Source organism: Salmo trutta, chromosome 20, assembly GCF_901001165.1.
Source record: "Salmo trutta chromosome 20, fSalTru1.1, whole genome shotgun sequence".
Lineage (NCBI taxonomy): Eukaryota > Metazoa > Chordata > Actinopteri > Salmoniformes > Salmonidae > Salmo > Salmo trutta.
In genome coordinates this window covers 32,877,584-32,899,125 of record NC_042976.1, presented here as the reverse complement: position 1 = coordinate 32,899,125, position 21,542 = coordinate 32,877,584, and the positions used below count along the sequence as shown (strand labels likewise).

Here is a 21,542-nt window from a genome sequence, read left to right as displayed (position 1 = left end):
TGACAATGTTAAGAGCGCAAGCTAAGTTAGCTAGCAAACTAGCTGCTAACAACTTACCAGGAATTTGATAGGACTTCTCTATTCACGAACTACTCCAGCCTTGGCGATTGTGTCGTTGTTTATGACAAATGTGTCCTATATACTGCTATTTCATATTAAGCTCAACTGTCTGTTAGAATAACCTGGTTCCTTGGTTTTTTTTTGTCATATCTTGGGTGTTTTTCCTGCGTCACCAGCGCGGTAGCAGCCCCCCCGTCTCTATCTAGTCAGTTCGGTCCTAGCCAGTCAGTCACAACTTGCTGCTAGTAGAGAACCGCTTCAACATGGCGGAAGCACAGCCCTGAACAACGTCGCTGGTGAAAACAGATGTCAAACGCCTTTCGAACTCCAACCGTCAACATTAGTTAGCGAGCCAACTACTAGCTCTTCTGTGTGGAATCACTTCACAAATGGAACCCGTGCTGAATGGTCAAAAATCCATACAATGTAGAAGGTTGACTCTAACCCCGATATTGGATTCGCTTATCCAGGATTTTATTTAAACCCCGTTTTCAACGCTTAATGAACCAACAAGGGGTTTTGTAGGCCTACATATCGCCTCCTACTGTCATGGATCTGTTGTTGAGTCTGTTGGTCAGATATTCAACAATAAAAATCAGGGGACATTGAAAACATATAAATTGGTCAGAGATAAGTATTTATAGATGAATATGATCTATCATAAATGGTGTATTATTGGGCTAATAAGACACATTTCAATTGGCCCAAGGAGTAAAAACTAAGGCTCTGTTCAAATACCAGTAGGACACTTTGAAATACATCCCTTCCTTTATTCTTTCATGTGGGTCATTACTGATCTGACATGATTAGTGAAATCAATGCAATCTTCAATGAAGCAATTATTTTAATTTGAACAAGGCCCTCAAAATGTGTCCCCTTCCAGGGGCAGCAGGTCCCCTTGGCCCTTCCCATGAGTGGTTGCCAGAAGATACCAAACCTAACTTTACAATTTTTTATAGTGTGTTGCACTGAGTTCGGAACGCAATCATGGTTACATTAAGACACCGTTTGTAATGGCAGTGTCAGCCAATCAGCTCCTTCGTTGTTCAACGCGAAGTGCCATTCCATAATTGCTGCTGTGGCTACTGCTCGTTAGCGTGAGGACGAAAACGGCAGTTTTCTGGAAAAACTAGCAGTATTTCAATCTTCTCGGTGGATAAAGGTAAAATTTGGAGTCCAGTGGCATATCCCACCCCTGCATTGAGGTACATTTTCTTACCCATATCTTGTTCCAGCTCCATAGTGTCTTAATGTAACCATGACTGCATTCCAACCTCAGTGCAGTTCAGTGTAAACAGTCATAAAGTAGGTTCGTTATCTTCTGGCAACCACTCTTGGGAAGGGCCAAGGGGTCCCGCTGCCCCTGGAATCATCTGGCAACAAGAGGGCTAGCCCTTCCAACACGTATCTGTAGAATGTGAGGAGGATGCTGGTACATCAGCTCATAGACAGATGAGGAGGGGTCAGGTTACTCAACTTTGTCTCTCACTCTGTGTGTGTGTGTGTGTGTGTGTGTGTGTGTGTGTGTGTATGAATGAAAAAGGCAAATGTTTAGATAGTGTTCACCTCATTTGCTTGATGTATTGAGCCCCTCTAAATTGCTGAAGGTCCCTAGGTTACAGTTCATATAATGAAAACAGTCAATTGAAATAAATAAATTAGGCCCTAATCTATGAATTTCACATTAATGGAAAAACAGATATGCATCTGTTGGTCATAGATACAGTACCTAGGGCGTAGATCAGAAAACCAGTCAGTGTCTGGTGTGACCACCATTTGCCTCATGCAGCGCGACACATCTTCTTCACATAGAATTGATCAGGCTGTTGATTGTGGCCTGTGGAATATTGTCCCACTCCTCTTCAATGGCTGTGCGAGGTTGCTGGATATTGGCGGGAACTTGAACACTCTGTCGTACACGTCAATCCAGAGCATCCCAAACATGCTCAATCGGTGACATGTCTGGTGTGTATGCAGGCATGAAAGAACTGGAACATTTTCTGCTTCCAAAAATTGTGTACAGATCCTTGCGACATGGGGCCTTCCATGAAACATGAGGTGATGGCGGCAGATGAATGGCACGACAATGGGAGTCAGGTTCTCGTCATGGTATCCCTGTGCATTCAAATTGTCATTGATAAAATGCAATTGTGTTTGTTGTCCGTAGCCTTTGCCTGCCCATACCATAACCCCACCACCACCATGGGGCACTCTGTTCACAACATTGACATCAGCAAACCCCTCGCCCACACAACGCCATATACGTACTCTGCAGTTGTGAGGCCGGTTGGACGTCCTGCAAAATTCTCTAAAACGACGTTGGAGGCGGCTTATGATAGATAAATTAACATTAAATTATCTGGCAACAGCTCTGGTGGACGTTCCTGCAGTCAGCATGCCAATTGCACATTCCCTCAAAACTTGAGACATTTTGTTGTGTGACAAAACTGCACATTTTACAGTGGCCTTTTATTGTCCCCAGCACCAACTTCTTGATATGCAACACTTGTCAGGTGGGTGGCTTATCTATGCAAAGGAGAAACGCTCACTAACAGGGTTGTAAAAAAATGTGTGCACAATAGTTGAGATAAATAAGCTTTTTGTGCGTATGGAACATTTCTGTGATCTTTTATTTCAGCTCATGAAACATGGGACCAACACTTTACATGGTTTGTTTATGTTTTTGTTCATTGTAGAGGAAGATGAAAGGAAATACTCAAAGACTTGAAGTCCAGTGTACAATTACCTTTGGTTAGGATCAGAGGCCTGCACCGTATGAATGAATGAACTATGAACTACTGTTGGGAGACAACAGCTAGAGAAAGCGCTCAACTGCTGACTCACTGGACAGCCATAGTCCAGCGGCTAGAGCGGGATTAACCCCTGCACACACATTTCCCCTCTACAGCTGTGTGTGTGTGTGTGTGTGTGTGTGTGTGTGTGCCTGTTTGTGGGTGCATATGTGTGGATAATTGTTTGTGTGTGTTCCAGCACTTTCCCTTTATCTCTTTTGTGCATCAACCCTCATGCCTGTCCTCTGTCCTGTCAGTGGTTTGACATTTCAGCCAGGGAACAGTTGTTCTTGAAATCTACAAGTAGGTGAAGCAATCTGGTAAATCCATAATCTGACCATAATCTGCTTTCTCTGTTCTCCCCAGAGCTTTGTCACTTTTCCAGACAAGGCAGCCATGTAATGCAATAAGAGACTTCGACAGTTTATTTCCAAAACACTATGTCCATTTTTACCAGTGTGCTCTTTCTTTTTAAGAAGGTACCAAATAGTTGATTTGGCCACATCCAATGTTTTTGCTATCTCTCTGATGGGTTTGTTTATATTTTTCAGCCTAATGATGGCTTGTTTCACTGGCAGTGACAGCTCTTCGGACTTCATGTTGAGGGTTAACAACAACAGATTCCAAATGCAAATGCCACACTTGAAATCAACTCTAGACATTGTATCTGCTTACTTGTAAATTAACTAATGAGGGAATAATACACACCTGGTCATGGAACAACTGAGCAGCCAATTGTCCCATTACTTTTGGTCCCTTAAAAAGGGGGGGACAACATATAAAACGTGCTGTAATTCCTACACTGTTCACCCGATTTGGATGTCGGAAGTTTACATACACTTAGGTTGGAGTCATTAAAACTTGTTTTTCAACCACTCCACAAATTTCTTGTTAACAAACTATAGTTTTAGCAATTCGGTTAGGACATCTACTTTGTGCATGACACAAGTAATTTTTCCAACAATTGTTTACAGACAGATTATTTCACTTATAATTCACTGTATCACAGTGATTCCAGTGGGTCAGAAGTTTACATACACTAAATTGACAGTGCCTTTAAACAGCTTGGAAAATTCCAGAAAATGATGTCATGGCTTTAGAAGTTTCTGATAGGCTAATTGACATCATTTGAGTCAGTTGGAGGTGTACCTGTGGATATATTTCAAGGCCTACCTTCAAACTTTGTGCCTTTTTGCTTGACATCATGGGAAAATCAAAAGAAATCAGCCAAGACCTCAGAAAAAAAATGGTTGACCTCCACAAGTCTGGTTAATCCTTGGGAGCAATTTCCAAACGCCTGAAGGTACCACGTTCATCTGTACAAACAATAGTACGCAAGTATAAACACCACTCCAAAACCGCCATAAAAAAGCCAGACTACGGTTTGCAACTGCACATAGGGACAAAGATCGTACTTTTTGGAGAAATGTAATCTGGTCTGATGAAACAAAAATAGAACTGTTTACAATTACAATTATCATGTTGTGGGGTGCTTTGCTGCAGGAGGGACTGGTGCACTTCACAAAATAGATGGCATCATGAGGATGGAAAATTATGAGGATATATTGAAGCAACATCTCAAGACATCAGTCAGGAAGTTAAAGATTGGTCGCAAATGGGTCTTCCAAATGGAAAATGACCCCAAGCATACTTCCAATGTTGTTGCAAAAAAGTCAAGGTATTGGAGTGGCCATCACAAAGCCTTGACCTCAATCCTATAGAAGCTTTGTGGGCAGAACTGAAAAAGCGTGTGTTCTGAGCAAGGAGGCCTACAAACCTGACTCAGTTACACCAGCTCTGTCAGGAGGAATGGGCCAAAATTCACCCAACTTATTGTGGGGAACTTGTGGAAGGCTACCTGAAACGTTTGACCCAAGTTAAACAATTTAAAGGCAATGCTACCAAATACTAATTGAGTGTATGTCAACTTCTGACCCACTGAGAATGTGATGAAAAAAATACAATCTGAAATAAATCATTCTCTCTACTATTATTCTAACATTTCACATTCTTAAAATAAAGTGGTGATCCTAACTGACCTAAGACAGGGAATTTTGACTAGGATTAAATGTCAGGAATTGTGAAAAACTGAGTTTCAATGTATTTGGCTAAGGTGTATGTTAACTTCTGACTTCAACTGTAAATATCTTCAAATTAAACCTGAAATTCTGCACTTTCAGCTCATATTCATTATTTAATTAATTTATATATATATATATATATATATATATATATATATATATATATATATATATTTAGCAAAAAAACACATTTTAATTCACAACTAAAATCAATTAATAAAGAATCTGAGAACAATAATATATTACACACACATGAAGGTACCCATAAGAAATCATTTCTGATGACAAAAAACACAAAGTAAAAAAAATGTGGATTGTGCGTTTTGGAAATAAACACAGTGCTTTTATGATTATCTTGTTTGGTTCACAGTTAGATTATGTGTTAATGTTTTGATTGCCATGTTATTTTGCAGCCATGTCATATTGACATAAAGCTATGTATCATCCTGTGAAAATGAAATGGAAGGGAATGGAAAAGTAATTCCTATTTCCTGCCTCTGGGAATTGATGATTCAGCAGTTATTCAAATCAGAATTCCATCATGGATTATGTTGGCAGTGGCAGGGTCAGTGGGAAAGGTATTAACCTTTCCACCCTGCCACTGCCAACATAATCCATGTCTTGTCATGCTTTTCTTTATCACCAGCCAGTTTCAGGTCCATGAGGAATTGAAATGAATTGAATCACATAACTTTTATTTCATTTATTTTTCATTTATCAATTTTTTTTATAGGGACAATACACATCAATCTTCAAATATATAACATTTTATACCTGTGTGTCTATTTGTTCTGTCCTGTATTTTGTTTTGTCTGTGTGTTCTCCTCAGGGACAAATAAGGTGTATCTGTTATATGATCTATCTTACTAAAATGCCATGCACACTATCCCATACGAAATGACAGGGCATATTATAGAAGTCGTATAAACAGTTAAAATACCTTCATTATCGCTCACAAAACCACTGGCGCTGATCAGGGGCCAGTTTGATTGTTTATGGTCTGAACTAATTGACAAATAATCTAGTGAATGAATACTGATCTTGGAACAGCAGAGTAAATTCTCACGAGGGACTCCTTCCATTGTTTCTCTAAAATCCGTATCCGGGTCTTCCTTTCCACCGAACCGTGATCACTTCCCGTCAGACTGCAAACATGGCGGTTGAACAGCATTGAATCTTTAATGTAATAAGCAATTAAAACGCGGGTATTTGCGACTTTTTTATGGGGCGAAGTCGCCAAGCCCCTACTAAATAACTATTTTGCGCGAAATGGTGTAGAATACGTGTAAGATTTGTACCAGTTCAAAGTAATTGCGAGTCGATAGTTACATTTTTTTTCGGTGTCCATCCGTAGAGCTTGCGTTATTTTAAAATGGCTCCGGTGCAGATTGGATCAGATGGGCAACTGGTCCCTATCGGGGGTCCCACCTCGGCCACCCAGCCGCCACCTCCCGGACCCCCGGCCACCGAAGGGGTCCGGCTGAGCCTGTTGATTGAGTTTCTCCTGCAGAGGACCTACCATGAAATCACCCTGTTGGGTGAACTGTAAGTCATGACGAGACCCCGTTCAATGCAGATTCCTTCATTTTCATAGTGATTTCATAAATTGTGGTAAAATTACGTATTACCTGAAAGTTACCAATACTGTTTCTGTCTTTCTTGCAGTCTTCCCAGAAAAACAGACATGGAAAGGTATGTGTTACTTGTTTCACTGATGAAATTGACTTGTCAAATTGTGAGTGTTGTTGTATGTGACATCTTCTTTTGCCTGTATTTTCTACTGTTTCTTACAGAAAAATCGAGATTGTCCAGTTTTCCAGTCGGACCAGGCAGCTGTTTGTGCGTCTCCTTGCCCTAGTGAAATGGGCCAGCAACGCCGGGAAGGTGGAGAAGTGTGCGGTATGTATGCTAGACTGATCGTACTCTACACCAAACACTCTCAAAGTGGGCATAGACGACTAGATACTATCTTGAGTTGGGCACATAACTCGCACCTTTTCACATAAAACTTTTCAGAATTTTCCCCACTGACATCAATGCAGTGTTTATGTTTAACTTTGATTTAGGCCTACTTGCACATAATTCAAAATAATAGTAAGTACAATCATAAGCTAACCTGACCTTTAACCCCTAACCTCCTGTTTTCATGGTAACAGATGATCTCCAGCTTTCTGGACCAGCAGGCCTTCCTATTTGTGGACACGGCTGATAGGCTGGCATCGCTGGCAAGGGACGCCCTGGTGCACGCCCGACTGCCCAGCTTTGCCATCCCATTCGCAATCGACGTGCTCACCACCGGGTCATACCCTCGCCTGCCCACCTGCATACGGGTAAGACACTCCTAACTGGTCTGTGTCCACTAATGTGTTCATTTTCATTTTTTTCTTGTAGTCTTGTTTTCACCTCTTGACCTGGCCTCTCTCTTATTTTAATTGTAAGCTGGTTCTCAGTTGACTTGCCTGGTTAAATAATGGTCAAATAGAAAGACACCTGATGCCTCTGTGTTCGTAAGCCACAATGGTTGAAGTAGCCTCGGTGCCTGTCTAGTTTGGCCAAAAATGCTGTTGTTCATGTATGTACTCTGTCAGTTGTGTGCCATGTGCACATAATGTACAAACACAGAAAGCTTTAGTAGTGCGTTACCGCCACCAACTGGACTGGAGTGTGGAATAGGGACGGAGAAATCTGAAGCCCTGTTTGGCCCAGTGCATTGACAGCTGTGTGTGTAGGACAAGATCATTCCCCCAGACCCCATCACTAAGGTGGAGAAGCAGACAACCCTGAACCAGCTCAATCAAATCCTTAGACATCGTCTTGTCACGACAGACCTACCACCTCAGCTAGCCAACCTCACCGTGGGTAAGGATGACACACACACACACCACACACACACATATATATATATATAAATAAAGCTGGCCAACCTCACTGTGTGTGTCTCGTAGCTAATGGGCGTGTGAAGTTCCGTGTGGAGGGGGAGTTTGAGGCCACACTGACGGTGATGGGTGATGACCCAGATATTCCCTGGAGATTGTTGAAGCTGGAGATACTGGTGGAGGACAAGGAGACCGGAGGTAAGATAAACAACACCTGCTTGACCAAGCACACAGAACCCACTACTAACGCACCAAACACACAGAACCCACTACTAACGCACTAAACACACAGAACCCACTACTAACGCAGCAAACACACAGAACCCACTACTAATGTACCCAATTAAAAAACATAATTGGGAGCACTGATACTACTAACTTAAAAAGTTACGAGCACCACATAACATTTAGCAGCACCAGAAAAATATATATATTTTGAATTGATTGAGATATAGTCTACATTGGGCATATATGTATCTTATTTTGAAGTACATCACCTGAAGAATATATCCTTTTTCGTTTCTTTGCCACCAAATGTTTGCATAATGGTAAAGTTACCAGGTTGTTAGGGTGATATGGGATTTTTCAACCAAATATTGTGATTTAACTTTGATTGTAGATCAAAACACTTGGGTCAACTGTTGGAATCATATAAATAGAATGATTATTCTAATTCTATGATTGGTGGTGTTTGACATGACAACAAATGATAAGCCATGTAAGAGTTATGACAAGGTAGGAACCAAAGTGCTAGTAAGTGTTTCCCAGGGGACCGTAATAGCATTTGAATAGATGCATAGATGTTACATTTAGACAAATATTTTAGAGTAGGCCATCTGATTCAGAACATGCCCATTGCATAAACAACATGCCGGTGTTTCTGCTGCGGTCATTTAAATGCAGCGCTGCGCCACGGCAACATTATGGCAAAAAAATATTTAACATGAAGAAGAAAATTATGCTGAGGCTCACTTTGAAGATGAAGTCCACGTTTACTTTTCCTCTACAAACCAAACGAGTAATGAATAGAAAAATCTGACTACCCCATAGTAGAATAGTTGATCTATTTACTTAGTCAGCTTGTTGTTGTGTGTACTATGCGAGATAAATATTCCTCTCGAGGTGCATTCAAGTTGCGAGTGCCATAGCGAGGGGAAACATGCATTCTGACAAGCAGTCAATGCACAACAAGTCTTGCAATAGCGGGGAAGACAGTTTTGATCCCAGCTTTTGATTCCTACTTTATTTAATTATGTGTTAACTGCATCTTTTTAAACCTGTGGTTTTAGAAGTGTTACCGCTCTGCAATTTGCTGTGAGTGGGGGTAACTGTAACATGGGTCAGTTGTAGGGTAACTTGGGGTAAAACGCCATCATACCTCAATCAGTTTTTTTGGAGTGACTAACATTTTTTTGATGAGACGGATACAAATTTTAGTTGAGCAAGAGTAGTGGTAACCAGAGAACATGTTGGTGGGGTGAAATTATGGCATGAAGTGGTTTCTGTGAGAAGTACAGGCAGTGTTATCCCGGGTGGCGGTTTACCCCAAGTTACCCTAACAGGTAGACCTACATTATTTTCACTGTGTTTATGCAAGTTTTTTTTTTAGACATAAAATTCATCAATAGGATGCTAACTAGTTAAAAGATCACATTTGGGATCTAGCTTATAATTAGCCCAAAAGGTTAAATGCAGATAGGCAACCCCATGCTTCAACCTATTTATTTATAGCCACTGTGCTGCATCAGTTTGGCTACAAGTAATAATGCTTATTGCTAATAGCATACCTGATAATATGGACCATGTCCAATATGTTAAAATAATTGTAACAAATAATTTGAGAAATATGTCAGCATAATTGTATTTTGGAATATATTGTCCTTTTTAAAAAGCCACCACAGCTGAGCTTCAGTCCTTCTATGTACAACATCCCCCCTCCCCCCACTGCTTCAAATTCTTCCAGAGGAAACACTGGAACATACTGATATACACCACCACTAGAAGCAACCTGTATTAGAGAACATTTGCTTTGCCCGAGCTAGTGCATTTAGCTAAAGGGCATTTAGTTAGCGATTAACTTTAGGCCAGGTTCCAAAGACTAACGAACTCGCGTTTTGCAAAGAACAAGCTACACAAACTCATTATAATACAGAAAACAAGTGGATTTCTATTTAGAAGCAACGTGGAAAGCAGCATCAATGTTGTTTTGTAAGAATCTGTTGAATGCATGCTGAGAGAAACAGGCACAGTGTGGAGGAACTGTCTGTGTGCTGACTTCCTGTTAAATGACAGCGGGCGGGGCTTCAGCCCATCTTGTTTGAGCAGTGTAGAGAAGAACAAATATTGTTAAGCATTACATTTTTTTTATAGGATATTTATTTTTTGCGCAGTGCTCCCAAAATAAAACTCCAAGTCGCACAGCAAAATATTTGGTTCCGTTGCGCTTTAGAACCCTGAAACCACCGAACACACAGATCCCACTGCTAACGCAACACGAACACACAGATCCCACTGCTAACGCAACGCGAACACACAGATCCCACTGCTAACGCAACGCGAACACAGATCCCACTGCTAACGCAACGCGAACACAGATCCCACTGCTAACGCAACGCGAACACAGATCCCACTGCTAACGCAACGCGAACACAGATCCCACTGCTAACGCAACGCGAACACGCAGATCCCACTGCTAACGCAACGCGAACACGCAGATCCCACTGCTAACGCAACGCGAACACGCAGATCCCACTGCTAACGCAACGCGAACACGCAGATCCCACTGCTAACGCAACGCGAACACGCAGACCCCACTGCTAACGCAACGCGAACACGCAGATCCCACTGCTAACGCAACGCGAACACGCAGATCCCACTGCTAACGCAACGCGAACACGCAGATCCCACTGCTAACGCAACGCGAACACGCAGATCCCACTGCTAACGCAACGCGAACACACAGATCCCACTGCTAACGCAACGCGAACACACAGATCCCACTGCTAACGCAACGCGAACACACAGATCCCACTGCTAACGCAACGCGAACACACAGATCCCACTGCTAACGCAACGCGAACACACAGATCCCACTGCTAACGCAACGCGAACACACAGATCCCACTGCTAACTGGTGAGAATTTTGAAGGTTGAAAATGAAAAGTCCAGAGTGTTCAATATGTACAGCAAATTATAATTATTCTTGTCCTGATGCTCAAGAGTAATCCAACTTGAATGAAAACATCAAGCACTCACAAAAAAACTACATTTTAAGATTGCATTATTTTTAAATTTTTTTTGTTTGTTGCTAACTCCTTTTTCAATATTTTCCCCTCCGTCTTCCCCCCGCCCCCTCCTTCCAGATGGCAGAGCTCTGGTCCACAGTATGCAAGTGAACTTCATCCATGAGCTGGTGCAGTCACGCCTGTTTGCAGATGAGAAACCACTGCAGGATATGTACAGCTGCCTGCGTATCCTTTCACTGTGTGTGTGTGTGTGTGTGTGTGTGTGTGTGTGTGTACTGTTTCTGTGCAGACAGTGCGCTCAGGGCCATGTCTGGTTTGAGCTGCTGCAGTGAATGTAATTGTGTGCGCACATACAATATTGACCAACAGTGACCATGCGTACAGCAGGCCAAGGGACCAACAGCATTTCAATGTGTGCCAAAGCCAACAGTCACACTGTCTTTCAGTTCATCAGTTTGTTTCCATGAACCAAGCAGAAATGTTTACAACATTTCAAATACTATTTATTGGGAAATGAGTAATGCTACATGTATTTATAATACTGTTATGCTCAATAGAACGCCAATAATTAGATATGACCAAGGATTTGTTTCTCAGTCATTTTTTGTATGAACCTCATCGTGACTTCATAGCAAGTATAACTGCCAGGCGCAGTCTGGTTTCATGGCTGAAGTCTGTCACCGCACACACACAGCATGGGTGTGTATGTATCACGTGTGCCTGCATTTCTTTATCTATGTGTATTGTAAGTGTGTATGCCGTCTTCCTGGATCAGCCCTTCCTTAACCCCGTCCCGTCTAGACTCATTCTGCCTGTCTCTTCAGCTGGAGGTGCTCCACTCCCAAACCCTCATGCTGGTCCGAGAGCGCTGGGGAGACCTGGTGCAGGTGGAGCGCTACATGCCTGCCAAGTGCCTCACACTGGCCGTCTGGAAGTAAGAAACACACACAACTACTCACTAAGAAGTTACACATTAACAGGCCTGATTGAGTGGTTTGTTGAATGCATATACTTTTGTCATTCATCACAGGGAAATTGGTCCATCATTTGACCTCTTTCTTTGTCTCGCTCTCTCCCTCTCTCTCCCCCTCTCCAGCCAACAGGTCCTGGGAAGGAAGACAGGCACTGCGTCGGTCCACAAAGTCACCATCAAGATTGACGAATCAGACTGCTCCAAGCCTCTGCAGATCTCCCATGATCCTCCGCTCCCTGCCTGCGACTCTAGACTGATGGAGAGAGCCATGAAGGTGAGCTAACGCCAAGTTCCTCGCAGATATGGTGCTGTACAATTTTTGTTTTTGTGAGAACCTAATTTCCTGTCTTTATTCCCGCGCCCTCCTGTAGATTGACCACTTGTCAGTGGAGAAGCTTTTGATTGACAGCGTGCACGCCCGCTCCCATCAGAAGCTGCAGGAGCTGAAAGCCATCTTGAAGAGCAGCAACCCCAGCGACAGCTGTGAGTCTGTTGTCTCTGACTTAGCTAGACACTGACTAATCTAACCACACTGACCCAGAATGAAATGAACAATGTTGCGGAGAGAAACAGCCATGTTGTCAGTGTGTGATGTTGTTATTGTCCCTGCCTGTGTTTCAGCGTTCATAGAGACAGCTCTGCCCACCCTGGTCATTCCAATCCTGGAGCCCTGTGGACGCTCCGAGTGCCTGCACATCTTTGTAGACCTGCACTCAGGGATGTTCCAGCCCATGCTGTATGGAATTGGTAAGCAGGGAGGTGCACATACACACGTGCACACACTCATGCATACATACACACATACACCACATCGGTAAGCTGGGACACACACATACAATGTACTCACTTCCACTGTGTCTGTCTGTCTCCAGATCAGTCCATATTGGACGACATCGAGAAGACCATCAACGACGACATGAAGCGCATCATATCCTGGCTGCAGCAGCTCAAGTAAATCCACTTCCTGTCTCTCTGTGACAACTGCCTGTCATGTGTCACATCACTACTCCTCAGAAGGCCTTCATACCTCCATATCCACACTAGCACACTTTTGTATGCAAAGTGCTTCGCCCTAGTACCTTAGTAGTGTATACTTTGTATACTGAACAAAAATAAACACATGTCAAGTGTTTGTCCCACGTTTCATGAGCTTAAGTAAAAGATCCCAGAATGTTCCATACACACAAAAAGCGTCTTTCTCTACAATGTTGTGCAAAAATTTGATTACATCCCTGTTAGCGAGCATTTCTCCTTTACCAAGATAATCCATCAACCTGACCGGTGTGGCATATCATGAAGCTGATTAAACGGCATGATCATTACACAGGTGCACCTTGTGCTGGGGACAATAAAAGGTCACTCTAAAATGTGCAGTTTTGTCCCACAACACAATGCCACAGATGTCTCAAGTTGAGGGAGTGTGTATTTGGCATGCTGATTGCAGGAATGTCCACCAGAGCTGTTGCCAGAGAATTGAATGTTAATTTCCCTACCATAAGCTGCCCCCAATGTTGTTTTAGAGTATTTGGCAGTACGTCCAACTGGCCTCACAACTGCAGACCACGTGTAACCTCGCCAGCCCATGACAACGAACACAATTACTTTTTATCAATGGCAATTTCAATGCACAGAGATACCGTGACGAGATCCTGAGGCCCATTGTGGCGCCATTCATCCGCCGCCATCACTTCATTTTTCAGCATGATAATGCACAGCCGTATGCCGCAAGGATCTGTATATAATTCCTGGAAGCTGAAACTGTCCCAGTTCTTCCATGACCTGCATACTCACCAGACATGTCACCCATTGAGCATGTTTGGGATGACAGCGTGTTCCAGTTGCGGCCAATATTCAGCAACTTTGCACAGCTATTGAAGAGGAGTGGAACAACATTCCACAGGACACAATCAACAGCCTGATCAACTCTATGTATGAGGCAAATGGTGGTCACACCAGATACTGACTGGTTTTCTGATCCACGCCCCTACCTTTTTATTAAGGTATCTGTGACCAATAGATGCATACCTGTATTCCCAGTCATGTAAATTTGTTAAAATCTATGAAATTGTTGCGTTTATATTTATGCCCATACGGATATGAGAACAGATCTTGTGCCCTTCCATGGAAATGTGCTTCTATGCAGGTGAATAATTTCTCAAATGACTTAGGGTGTCTGTATAAATTCTGTAGACCAGCACTCTACTGTGTGAGGTTGAGTCTGTCATTGTGTGATATGCATAGACATGTAATTACTGGAACAGGGATTGAAGTCAATGTTCTGTGATGTTATTTCTATGATGTGATCTGGCCAGGAAATGACTTGTTTGTCAGTCAGGGAAAGAGTGTTAGTAGAGTGATAATGATGTCTCACTGATGTGTGAATGTAGGACTGTGAAATAGCTGCTCATTGGCAGTCTGGTCTATTTGGAGAATGTCGAATTTCAGTTTACTTATGTTTTTCTCTCACCCCTCTCCGTCTCTTTCCTCACCACTCTTCCAGGTTTTGGTTAGGGGAGCAGAGGTGTAGACAGTCGGTGAAACACCTCCCCACTGTCTGCACAGACATACTACACCTCTCCAACTCCATCTCCCACCCTGCCGGCAGCCTATCAAAACACAGGCTCTTCATCCGGCTAACCCGCCTACCACAGTATTACATTGTAAGTGCCTCCCTCCCACCTTATCCCAATTATTTGTCCCCAAAAAACAGTTTGCAATAAACAAACACAAGAAAATGAACAATATACAGTACATTAAACATGCACAACTTTCCCACTCTTCACTCTTCCTCATTACTGTTTTCTCCCATCCCTCTCTCTCTCTCTCCCTTCCCTGTCTCTCTAGGTGGTGGAGATGCTTGACGTGCCTGGCTGTCCCACGGAGCTCCAGTACAAGTACTCATTCCTTTCTGTGTCTCAGTTGGAGGGTGAGGAGGGACCTCCATGCGCCCAGCTCCTTCAGCACTTCAAGCCCAACCTGGAGCAGCTCGTCCTGGACAATTGCGCCAGCCGTGGGGCCCGCCATGGTGCTAAGAGAAAAGTAGGAATGGATTGCAGAACTGCTTGTACGGGTTACAATCAGGGCTGTTGCGTGACCGTATTATCGCCACACCGGCGGTCACGAGTCATGAAGTCAGTCAAATTCCACATGACCGTTTAGTCACGGTGATTAGGCTTCTCCAAGCTCTGATGCTGCTGATGGTCATTAGTAGCCCACCAAACTTGCTGACTGCCTGGTACTCAGTCCCTCTAATCACTCTGACATCAATTATTTTATTTAATCTAATCAAACATGTTGGGCAACATTTCAATAGGCTATGGCAATGGTTCCTAAACTTTTATAGTCCCGTACCTCTTCAAACATTCAACCTCCAGCTGTGTACCCCCTCTAGCTCCAGGGTCAGCGCACTCTCAAATGTTGGTTTTTGCCATCATTGTAAGCTGCCACACTCACACTATACAATACATTTATTAAACATAAGAATGAGTGAGTTTTTGTCACAACCCGGCTCGTGGGAAGTGACAAAGAGCTCTTATAGGACCATCCTGACCAGGGCACAAATAATAATATAATAATCAATCATTTTGCTCTTTATTTAACCATCTTACATAAAACCTTATTTGTTCATCGAAAATGGTGAATAACTCACCACAGGTTAATGAGAAGGGTGTGCTTGAAAGGATGCACATAACTCTGCAGTGTTGGGTTGTATTGGAGAGTCTCAGTCTTAAATCATTTTCCACACACAGTCTGTGCCTGTATTTAGTTTTCATGCTAATGAGGGCCGAGAATCCACTCTCACATAGGTACGTGGTTGCAAAGGGCATCGGTGTCTTAACAGCTCGATTTGCCAAGGCAGGATACTCTGAGCACAGCCCAATCCAGAAATCTGGCAGTGGGTTCTGATTTTAAATTCAATTTTCACAGAACCGCTTTTTGCATTTTCGTTGGGGCTCTCTTGTTCAGATATCGGTAAGTGGACTGGAGGCAGGGCATGAAAGGGATAACGAATCCAGTTGTTTGGAAAGTACCTGCGTAATTGCGCACCCAACTCACTCAGGTGCTTCGCTATATCACATTTGACATTGTCTGTAAGCTTGAGTTGGTTTGCACACAAAAAAATCATGCAATGATTGAAAGACCTGTGTGTTGTCCTTGTTAATGCAGACAGAGAAGAGCTCCAACTTCTTAATCATAGCCTCAATTTTATCCCGCACATTGAGTATAGTTGCAGAGTGTCCCTGTAATTCTAGATTCAGATCATTCAGGCGAGAAAAAACATCACCTAGATAGGCCAGTCATGTGAGAAACTCGTCATCATGCAAACGGTCAGACAAGTGAAAATTATGGTCAGTAAAGAACTTTAAGCTCGTCTCTCAATTCAAAAAAACGTGTCAATACTTTGCCCCTTGATAACCAGCACACTTCTGTATGTTGTAAAAGCGTTACATGGTCGCTGCCCATATCATTGCATAGTGCAGAAAATACACGAGAGTTCAGTGGCCTTGCTTTAACAAAGTTAACCATTTTCACTGTAGTGTCCAAAACATCTTTCAAGCTGTCAGGCATTCCCTTGGTAGCAAGAGCCTCTTGGTGGATGCTGCAGTGGACCCAAGTGGCGTCGGGTGCAACTGCATGCACGCACGTTACCACTCCACTATGTCTCCCTGTCATGGCTTTTGCGCCATCAGTACAGATACTAACATGAGCAGCAGCTACATTTGGCTACATACGGACCCTTAGTGGAATTCCCGTAAGAGAGTAACGGTTAATGTGATTGGATGTTAATTATTTGACTAGGCTACTTGTATTTGACATTGTGTTGTTATTTCGCTGAACAGTAGATGGTTTCATTTTATTTTTGGCAGTGAAACGAGGCTACTCATCAGAGGGGGGGAAAAAAATCACAAATGTATAGTTGGAAAATATATAAATGGACTGTTGGGAGAATTTTTTTTTTACCCCTGACGGCAGGGGTACGCGCACCCCAGTTTGGTAATACCTGGGCTATGCAATTGTGTGAGAGAACAGAGTGATTGCCTCTACTGAAAAGAGGATCAGCTTTCTATAGGCTAGGCCTACTATATTTATTTTTAAACTTGCCTAATATTAAGCACGTTGCTTATATTTTCAACAGGAGTATAGCTTACCTGTCTGGCATGAAAATACACCATGGGGAAAAGTGTCCTCCATTCGCTAATTAAGTGCATAGATAACATTTATTTTTTCCCGCTGACCCTTTTTCGATACAGGTGCATGGTAATGGTCCATTCTAAATCAAAACATATTTCACACATATAATTTAGTATATGTAAAGACAAGATTAAATCAAGAATAGTCTGATGGGTGACAGGTTAATACTGTCACTTATATATCATCACTTCAAATCAAATTTTATTAGTCACATGCGCCGAATACAACAGGTGTGTGTGTAGTAGACCTTACAGTGAAATTCTTACTTTTGAGCCCTAACCAACAATGCAGTTTGAATAAAATATGGATAAGAAATAAAAGTAACAAGTAATTAAATAGCAGCAGTAAAATAATAGCGAGACTATATACAGGTGGGTACCGGTACTGAGTCAATATGCGGGGGCACCGGTTAGTTGAGGTAATATGTACATCTAGGTAGAGTTATTAAAGTGACTATGCATAGATGATAACAGAGTTGCAGCGGTGTAAAAGGGGGGGCAATGCAAATAGTCTGGGTAGCCATTTGATTAGGTTTTCAGGAGTCTTATGGCTTGGGGGTGTAGAAGCTGTTTAGAAGCCTCTTGGACCTAGCTGGCTGCGCTCTGGTACCGCTTGCTGTGCGGTAACAGAGACAACAGTCTTTGACTAGGGTGGCTGGAGTCTGACAATTTTAGGGCCTTCCTCTGACACCGCCTGGTATAGAGGTCCTGGATGGCAGGAAGCTTGGCCCCAGTGATGTACTGGGCCGTTCGCACTACCCTCTAGTGCCTTGCGGTCGGAGGCCGAGCAGTTGCCATACCAGGCAGTGATGAACAGTCAGGATGCTCTCAATGGTGCAGCTGTCGTGCACTCTTCACGGCTGTCTTGGTGTGCTTGGACCATGGTAGTTTGTTGGTGATGTGGACACCAAGGAACATGAAGCTCTCAACCTGCTCCACTGCAGCCCCGTCGATGAGAATGGGGGCGTACTCGGTCCTCTTTTTCCTTTAGTCCACAATCATCTCCTTTGTCTTGATCACGTTGAGGGAGAGGTTGTTGTCCTGGCACCACATGGCCAGGTCTCTAACCTCCTACCTATATGCTGTCTCGTCATTGTTAGTGATCTGGCCTACTACTGTTGTGTCATCGGCAAACTTAATGATGGTGTTGGAGTCATGCCTGGCTGTGCAGTCATGAGTGAACAGGGAGTACAGGAGGGGACTGAGCACGCACCCTTGAGGGGCCCCTGTGTTGAGGATCAGTGTGGCGGGTGTGTTGTTACCTATCCTTACCACCTGGGGGCGGCCCATCAGGAAGTCCAGGATCCAGTTGCAGAGGGAGGTGTTTAGTCCCAGGGTCCTTAGCTTATTGATGAGCTTTGAGGGCACCATGGTGTTGAACGCTGAGCTGTAGTCAATGAATAGCATTCTCACATAGGTGTTCCTTTTGTCCATGTGGGAAAGGGCAGTGTGGAGTGCAATAGCGATTGCATCATCTGTGGATCTGTTGGGGTGGTATGCAGTTTAGAGTGGGTCTAGGGCTTCTGGGAGAGTGTGATCACACAGTCTTTCAGAACAGCTGGTGCTCTCATGCATGTTTCAGTTTTATTTGCCTCAAAGCCAGCATAGAAGTAGTATAGCTTGTTTGGTAGGCTCGTGTCACTGGGTGGCTCTCGGGTGTGCTTCCCTTTGTAGTCTGTAATGGTTTGCAAGCCCTGCCACATCCGACGAATGTCAGAGCCGGTGTAGTACGATTTGATCTTAGTTCTCTATCGATGCTTTTCCTGTTTGATGGTTCGTCGGAGGGCATAGCGGGATTTCTTATAAGCTTCCGGGTTAGAGTCCCGCTCCTTGAAAGTGGCAGCTCTAGCCTTCAGCTCAGTGCGGATGTTGCCTGCAATCCATGGCTTCTGGTTGGGGTATGTACGTACGGTCACTGTGGGGACGACGCCATCGATGCACATATTGATGAAGCCAATGACTGATGTGGCGTACTCAATGCCATTGGAGAAATCCCCGAACATATTCCAGTCTGTGCTAACAAAACAGTCCTGTAGCTTAGCATCTGCTTCATCTGACCACTTTTTTATTGATCTAGTCACTGGTACTTCCTGCTTTAATTTTTGCTTGTAAGCAGGAATCAGGAGGATAGAATTATGGTCAGATTTGCCAAATGGAGGGCGAGGGAGAGCTTTGTGTGCGTCTGTGTGTGGAGTAAAGGTGGTCCAGAGTTTTTATTCGTTTTTTTATTTGTTCTTCTGGTTGCACATTTAACATGCTGATAGAAATGAGGTAAAACGGATTTAAGTTCCCCTGCATTAGCCACAGGCCACTAGGAACGCCACCTCTGGATGAGCGTTTTCCTGTTTGCTTACGGCGGAATACAGCTCATTCAATGCTGTCTTAGTACCAGCCTCTGGCTGTGGTGGTATGTAAACAGCTACGAAAAATACAGATGAAAACTCTCTAGGTAGGTAGTGTGGTCTACAGTTTATCATGAGATACTCTACCTCAGGCGAGCAATAGCTCGAGACTTCCTTAGATATCGTGCACCAGCTCTTATTTACAAAAATGCGTAGTCCGCCGCCCCTTGTCTTACCAAGCGCCGCTGTTCTATCCTGCCGGTGCAGCGTATTATAAGCCAGCTGTATGTTGATAGTGTTGTTTTTCAGCCAAGTCTCCGTGAAGCATAAGATATTACAGTTTTGAATGTCCAGTTGGTAATTTAATCTTCTGCGTAGGTCATCTATTTTATTGTCCAAAGATTGCACATTTGCTAGCAGAATGGAAGGAAGTGGGGGCTTATTAGATCGCCTACAAATTCTGACGGCAGCCTGCCATCCGGCCCCTTTTTCTCCGCCACTTGTGAGTAATGCCCAGCATAAGAAACAATGCCTTTTTTTTTTGCCAACTTTTTCGAATCATAGTCGCACACCTCATGTAGTCTGGCCTATATGTTTTAATAAGGTTTGTATCACAACTAAAGTGGCCAAATAACTTCTTAAGTAAGCACATTAATCCGCTTTACAAGGGGCGTAGAGCCTAATTGACATGCATAAGCAGTGCGTGAGTTTCAAGTTTGGGGAAGAGCATTTTCACCATAAAAATGCACCTTTTATAATAAAAGCATTGCATGCATAATCGCATTTGTTGTCACTTTTGATAATTGTGTTTTCCCGCTAATGGAACGTTCGCTCTTATTATAGCCTACTACCAGGTGGGCATTGCTGCACTTATAATGTGAAGAAATAGCCGAATAGTTTATCAAAACTTTAAGCAAAATTTTCTGATCTGTTGCGTCAGCCTCATTGCGTAAAACCACTAGCATTTTTGATGCTAGTGGTTGTATTAATTTGGGATCGATCGCATCCCACAACTATCCCACACTGTTTGGAATATTTATTTCTCACAGAATAAAATAGGTTGACTTTTGTACTATGGGGATAGTAGATTGACATAGGCTAGTGTTTTTGCTGTTCGTTAGGCCTACTCATCTTGTTGGCTGACGAAAAGTAAATGTGGACAGTTCTTCTAATATCTTCCATATGCGCTTCCAAATTGGATAAGGACCCGCGCAGTTGCATCCCTGAAGTGTCTGTCTTCACTTGTAGCCTGTGAGAAAGGCCCGGTCATGTGATGGAGAGCCACGTGAGTGAGATGAGGTGCTTCGGAGCGGGCAGCATTTAGGGAGAAGGGCTGCAAAAGGCATGGATTATTTTATAGTATGAAGAATACAATTGAACAAAGCTGAATAAAATAGAAAGGGTATTTTCTCCAAATGATTTTAGGGAATGTGCACATGCGGCTATTCTGTGTTGAGCGGTTAACAAAGAAATCGGTACTCCTATATGTTTACTTCAGAGTTATTAATGTAACTTTAGTTTTTCTACAAACGTTGGGCTATATGTTCCGATTTTTTAATACATTGTAAAGCTGCACGATGCAACTAATGATGATTTTGAAAAAAGTCACTTGACGGGCATGAGCTCTGCTTAGTTTTTTTGTGCTGGCTGTACACACTTCATTAGTCTCTCATTCACAATTTGAGAAGCACTTGATAATGCCTCAAATTTCCTGGCACCATCCCGTGTGGCCATAACGCACCCTAATATTATATAAAATAATGCCACAGAATTCTAAGCAAATCTTGTCTGCTAAATGAACTAGTGTTGCCCACAGCGATATGGCATTGCCAGATCAGGGCCTAACATACTGTAAGGACAACTCAGAGTATGCTTTTCTGTTCTTCTGAAATCAACTACATTTTCTTCATATCATGTTTCTTTAGACCTGTCTAAAATAAATCATGGATTTATTGTGAAGGTGTAGGCTATATTAAATTGA

General features: G+C 43.1%; 2 protein-coding genes across 10 annotated transcripts in view; one reads left to right on the top strand and one right to left on the bottom strand.

Moving 5' to 3' along the window:
- Positions 1-556, bottom strand: part of LOC115155910 (probable ubiquitin carboxyl-terminal hydrolase FAF-X) — an 83,781-nt gene extending 83,225 nt beyond the window's left edge. For 5 of the 8 annotated variants that reach the window (XM_029702961.1, XM_029702962.1, XM_029702964.1 and 2 more), the window contains exon 1: positions 58-556. The gene's annotated coding sequence lies outside the window, so the exon portion shown is untranslated. The remainder of the gene's footprint in view (positions 1-57) is intronic. The other 3 variants (XM_029702966.1, XM_029702968.1, XM_029702969.1) reach the window with 1 other exon arrangement.
- Positions 557-6,056: 5,500 nt separating this feature from the next.
- The window catches only part of med14 (mediator complex subunit 14), a 44,259-nt gene continuing 28,773 nt past the window's right edge, over positions 6,057-21,542 (top strand). For both annotated transcript variants that reach the window (XM_029702955.1, XM_029702954.1), the window contains exons 1-14: positions 6,057-6,478; positions 6,599-6,625; positions 6,727-6,832; positions 7,090-7,263; positions 7,663-7,792; positions 7,879-8,007; positions 11,172-11,279; positions 11,856-11,988; positions 12,151-12,301; positions 12,399-12,510; positions 12,649-12,774; positions 12,900-12,978; positions 14,528-14,687; positions 14,872-15,066. In XM_029702955.1, the coding sequence (XP_029558815.1) occupies positions 6,306-6,478; positions 6,599-6,625; positions 6,727-6,832; positions 7,090-7,263; positions 7,663-7,792; positions 7,879-8,007; positions 11,172-11,279; positions 11,856-11,988; positions 12,151-12,301; positions 12,399-12,510; positions 12,649-12,774; positions 12,900-12,978; positions 14,528-14,687; positions 14,872-15,066 (1,803 nt within the window). In that variant the 5' untranslated portion in view covers positions 6,057-6,305. The remainder of the gene's footprint in view (positions 6,479-6,598; positions 6,626-6,726; positions 6,833-7,089; positions 7,264-7,662; positions 7,793-7,878; positions 8,008-11,171; positions 11,280-11,855; positions 11,989-12,150; positions 12,302-12,398; positions 12,511-12,648; positions 12,775-12,899; positions 12,979-14,527; positions 14,688-14,871; positions 15,067-21,542) is intronic.